The following is a 5,875-nucleotide window of genomic DNA, read 5'->3' on the forward strand; positions in this document are numbered from 1 at the left end:
AGTGGGTTTTTTGGTAGTGTATATATACATACACACACATATATAGGGGTGGGTTCAAATGAAAATCGATTTCGGTTGTGAACTGCAGGATAAAGAAGAGTGTGACATATGTCTCACACCTTCACGAGTTATTCATCATGAATAATGTGTCATTCATGATGAATGTGTTTTATTTATCTTGAATAGTAAATCAATTTAAGATAGATCATGGTCGTGTATTATTCATCATGAATGTTGTATCATTCACAATGAATAGTTTATGAACTTCACCTTCATTAACTATTCTTATTGAATGTCTTCCATTATTCATATTGAATGCTCTTCGTTATTCATATTGAATGTAGACGTCGAGGACATGTGTCGTGCTTTCCTTTGTTATTCATATTTCACCTTCATTATTCCAAATGAATGCCCTTCGTTGCTCCCCTAGTTCACAACTGAAAATCGGTTTTCATTTGAACTTCTCTCTCTCTCTCTCTCTATCTATAATATATTATAAATAATTTGACAAAAACTCTTAAAAATAATTTTTATGCATAAAGTATTGTTTATTGATGTATATTACTTAAAATTCAAGATCACAAGTAAATTATACCTAAGTACAACTTATTAAAGGTTCATTTTGAATTTTTGTAAGTGACTATAGATACATATAATCAAATACGGAATAAACATCTCATTTTGAATTAAAAAATCTAAAATATAATTAGGATAATCATTACTTATAACAAAATATTTAATCATTATATTTATGAAAATTATATTATTAAACGATAAATAAATTACTCGTTATTAAATCTAAATTAAATTATTAATAAATATTGAATTAAAGAAATTACACAAAAAACCAGAACTTTAAATAGTAAATTTGATACTATTATCAAAAAAAAAATTCAAAATTTTATGATATATTTAAATTTATATTTTATTCAAAAATAAAAAACATTATCGTTTTCTCAAAACCACTGAAAACCGTATCATATCGACACAGATAAATAATAAAACGAAACATTAAAATTGAGATATATCTCGTTATATTATGCTAGCACCACTCTAGTATACATACATATATATAGGGGCAGGTTTAAATAAAAGTTAAATATTTTACAAGAAGGTGAAAAGTTTCAATATAATATATGATTACATGCATGATACACAAGTTTAATCAAACACACAAAAGAACATAATCATATATGATATTGAAACTTTTCGTCTTCTCACAATATATTTAACTTCTCGCACCATCCTTCCTATATATAAAATTAAATTTTAAAAACATTTATGAAATATCAACGTCAAAGTGTCAAATTGCAATAATTCCACATTGTTTGAAACTTAAAAACCCCGTACACACACACACACATTATATATATCCACATACCTACACCTCCATCAAACCCTAACCACAATATGGAAGAAGGTGAAGGAGACTTCTTCGATGGGTTGCCTGAAGGATTCCTGGCAGAAGCATTGGCTCTCACGAGCCCTCGAGATGCGTGTCGCCTCTCATCCACCAATTCTGTTTTCCGATCAGCCGCCGACTGGGATTCGCTTTGGCAGAGTTTCCTACCACCTGAGTACCTGCCGGAAGTGGTGGTGGCCGACGGTGACGGTGGTCACCATTCCAAAAAGAGCTTGTATCTCCGTATCTGTGACCATCCCCTCATCATAGACCAAGGAAATAAGGTCACTTTCCTTTTTCATTCCATTAATACATCTTTTTCATTAAGCTTGCTTAACGTTATTCAGCACAACTATGCGATAAGACCAACCATCTTTTTCTAGAACTACTTTAGATAGTTTCTTGTGCTTTTTTCTTAATTATCTGATATTTTTTTTAGAGGTGTTTGAGATTGCTTATAAAAACAACTTATTGATTTATTACCGGTGTGACATCGGTAATAAGTGCTTTTGAGTGTTTGGATAAACAACTTATACTGGTGCCAAACTGGTAATAAGTAGTTTTTGAAGAAGTTAAACACTTTTGACTTATAATAAGTTGATAAATGTTTTTATAGAAAAATATAAGTTGTTTCAAATAGCAATCTCAAACACCCATTTAATAGCTGCTTTTTTTAACAAATGTCATACCTCACACAGAAAAATAGGCATAATTTTATTTATTCTGTGATGATCAAAGCATCTCTAATGAAGTTTTTTTTTTCCTCATTTTCAACTCATTAAATTAAGAAGTTATATAAAAGTCTATAAATATAGTTTTTATAAGAACTTTTTTGTGGGTCTCGTATATTTTGTCAATGCCAATAATTATTATATATTTAGACAAAATTTAATTTAAATATTACTTTTTTATTTTTAGTTTTCATATTATACAATAATTTAATAAATATCAAATTGTAGTAAAATAAAAAATGAATTTATAATATATTACATGTACATAATTATATAAGTGAAGTATTGTGTGAGAATGAGAGTTAAAATGAGAAGCATAGGAAGAGATCTGGACCATTGATCACATTTAATCTCAAATTCACTCATAAATCGCTTTTGATACAAGGGTGATCTGGTGCATCTCATCCTAATGTGCATTTAATGGTGGAGATCTTTTCCTATGCTATTACCTTAACACTTTTTCTCACCAGAACTCAACCCAATTAATATATACTACAACAATCGAGCTTCTAGGACGCCTAAAGTGTAGAAGTGTCCTAACAGAGTCCTATCTAAAGGTGTTGCAGTAAGTTCATAAGACGCTTTTGGGCGTCATAACAAAGTTTTTAAAACATTTTTTTTAACATTGTGTCGTATTAGCTATTTTATAGGACGTTATTTGAAAAAATGTTCTATAAACACAAGTTCCCTATAAAAGATAGGTTTATAGGACACTTTTGATAAATTAGCTAATACAACACTTTATCTGAGAAATGTTCTAAAAGCCTTGTTACGACACCCACGAGTGTCATATAAATTTATTACAACACTTTTAGATAGAACGCTTTATTTTTTGCTCCTATAAACCTAAGTTCTATAAAAACACTATTAAGAAACTTAAACACTTCAGACATCCTATAAACACTTTGTTACAGTGCAAGTTTTGACAGTCAGTAATGTTACATAGTAAAAACTTGTACTGATAAATACTTACTCAGTAAATGTTCAGTAAACAAGCAATTACTCTAAATAAATTTTATTAAATATAAACATCATTTTGTTTGTCACACAAAATAAAAACGACAGATTCCTCAATATCGTGTATGATTGGTGCATGGGCCCAATCTTAGTTGGCTGTTTTCCAGAATCCAAAGATAAGATGATAAATGTGAAAAAGGGACATTTGCATATAAAACGATTAAGCCATTAAAGGCACACACAAAAAGTCTACGAAGCTATATTTTGTTTTATGTATTATTAATTTTTTAATTATAATTTTGTAACTTGGATTATTTTTATTTGTATATATAGGGTTGGGTTCAAATGATAACGCTATTTAATTGTGAAAAGGTGGGAATTTCTAAGATCACACATGATTACATATGATACGGACACTTAATCATATATGATTAAACATATGTTGTGTTAACCTACTGTATACAGCAGGGAGCTTTTCCACGACCTTTTTGGTCGTGTTCACCAAGTCGCTCGTGTTTTGGACGTGTGTAATAATATATGATTAAGTGTTCGTATCATATGTAATCATGTGTGATCTTGGACCTTCTCGTCTTTTTTTCTAATTGATCAACTTCTTTCATGATCCTCCCTCTTTCTATGTCTCCTTATATATATAAGGTTGGGTTTCGTCAGAAGGGAAGTTAAGGTAAGAAACATAAGAAGAGATCTCCACCCTCTGATCAAACTTAATTGAATGTCAACAGTAATGGATGCACCGAGATACACCAGATCAATTCCCTTCTAAAACAAAATTCATGGGTGGACAGTAGATTAAAAGTGATCAAAGGTTCAGATCTCTTCTAATGTTTCTCACCATAACTTCTCTTCTCACACGATCTTTCGCCTATATATATGTATATAAGACTTAAGACTTAGGATATGAATAAAATGATCATAAATATTACCGAAAATTGTAATTTTAACTTTCTTACTTGCACAAGAAGTTTTAACTTCGAATCGTATAATCCAATTTCAACAGAGTTTCTCGTTAGACAAAGGGAGTGGAAAAAAATGTTACATGTTGGCTGCAAGACACCTCTCGATTTCCAGAGCCGACTCCCCAAATTGTTGGAGATGGACGTCAATAGCAGAATCAAGGTATATTTAGCTAATTGCATTCGGTTAATACCTTATAATAAACTTCCAGAACATTTTTGTTCGTTTACCCATTGAAAACATTTTCGAATTATAGATTTCCAGAGGTTATTGAACTTATCACGGTGTGTTTACTTGAAGTCAATGGCACGATCAATACTTCCATCTTATCTCCCAATACAACTTATGCCGCTTACCTTGTGTTTAAGACAACACCTAAAGCTTATGGTTTTGAGTACCAGCCTGTAGAGGTCAGTATTGGTCGTCATGGGGATAAGTGTGAAACACGAATGGCGTATTTGGACCCTGAAGCAGGACTAAGACGTAGATTACAACCAAGGAGGCGAATTGGGTTGTTTAGCAGAGGACCATTCGCCAATTATGCTGTAGTGCCTCCTTCGAAAGAAATTGGTCCGAAACCGAGACCAGATGGATGGTTAGAGATTAAGATCGGAGAGTATCTTAATGAACAAGGGGATGAAACAGAGCTTGAGATGAGTGTAATGGAGGTAAAGGGAGGCAATTGGAAGTCAGGGCTTATTATTCAAGGGATCGAAATTAGGCCTAAGGATTTTATGCAAGATAGAAAAAAGCCAACCACAGAAGAATGAAAAGAAACATATTAACTATGTCATGTGCTTAATTGTTATAAGCCAAGTCATTAAGCTATTATATTTTGAAGGTTATTTCATTTTGTTGTTTTCAAGATCATATTTTAGGTGGCATTTGTTTTTTAAGAGGTGCAGAAGTCTGAAGTCTGATTTCACTTCTGATTTATAAGAGGTGGTCTTGAAGTTTGAAATCTGGATTAATAAGATTGTTTGTTTTTACGTCTAAAGTATGAAATCTGAATCGGTCAAACTAATGCAAAAATATAAAACATAAATAGTTTTTACAAAAGTATAAAAGATAAATAGTTTTTGCTAACAAATCTCTTTCGGCCCCCAAAATATGAACCATGTGATAGAGGGTGGATTAGAATTAAGAGATAATAAGTGATATACTTACCACTTAAAATTTCAGAGAACATTTAGAGCTTTTAAGCTCTTATTTTAAAAATAAAACAGACGCTATTAATACTCAAACATCTGAACGAATCAGATTTCAGAGGTATTAAGAGGTAATTTTGAAAAAACAAACAAATACCTAAAGTATGATAAAGATATCAAATTGTTTTATAAGATTTCGGTTTAATGGGTCAAATAACTATGTGTTATATAAAAACGATTACGATAAATTTATATGACGTTACGTTTTCTAAATTAAGTGTTGTATCTTTTTTTGTTCACTCGAGAAAGTGTTTTACAAAAGAAGTGTCGTACAAAAATGTGTTCGTTAGACACTTTATAAAATTAAATTATAAAAGGAATTAATAAATATGATGGATATGACGACACCTTTTATATAAAGTCAATAAATTTTTATAAATTATTTAAAAAAACTTGTCTCAAAATATCTACTTAAAAGGCCATGGTGCTATCATTTTCGAACATTATCGATATGTTTTATGCACATGATACATACTTGTGTGTCTATATATACAGATCGATAATCTATATTATCTTATAAAACAGATTTATTAAAAGTCTTAAAAATAATTTTTAATGCACAAAGTACTATACATGTATGCACAAAGCTTTAAAAGTCTTTT

The 5,875-nt window shown here is 30.6% G+C and overlaps 1 protein-coding gene across 1 annotated transcript; it reads left to right on the forward strand.

Moving 5' to 3' along the window:
- The first annotated feature begins 1,389 nt into the window (after positions 1-1,389).
- On the forward strand, positions 1,390-4,955 carry LOC112517084 (putative F-box protein PP2-B12). The gene is made up of 3 exons (XM_025124405.1): positions 1,390-1,686; positions 4,109-4,227; positions 4,322-4,955. Exons 1-3 carry the CDS (start codon positions 1,411-1,413, stop codon positions 4,833-4,835), a joined length of 909 nt encoding a protein of 302 aa, XP_024980173.1. The 5' UTR covers positions 1,390-1,410; the 3' UTR covers positions 4,836-4,955.
- Positions 4,956-5,875: the final 920 nt, after the last annotated feature.

This window comes from Cynara cardunculus (genome assembly GCF_001531365.2).
Source record: "Cynara cardunculus var. scolymus isolate 2C chromosome LG 1, CcrdV1, whole genome shotgun sequence".
Taxonomy (NCBI): Eukaryota; Viridiplantae; Streptophyta; class Magnoliopsida; order Asterales; family Asteraceae; genus Cynara; species Cynara cardunculus.

What these genes read in the sequence shown, in the direction of transcription:
- LOC112517084 (XM_025124405.1), top strand. Translation starts at nt 1,411, where the DNA reads ATGGAAGAAGGTGAAGGAGACTTCTTCGATGGGTTGCCTGAAGGATTC. An exon ending in TCATAGACCAAGGAAATAAG is followed by an intron (nt 1,687 to 4,108) that starts GTCACTTTCCTT and finishes CAATTTCAACAG; the next exon opens with AGTTTCTCGTTAGACAAAGG. An exon ending in ACGTCAATAGCAGAATCAAG is followed by an intron (nt 4,228 to 4,321) that starts GTATATTTAGCT and finishes TTCGAATTATAG; the next exon opens with ATTTCCAGAGGTTATTGAAC.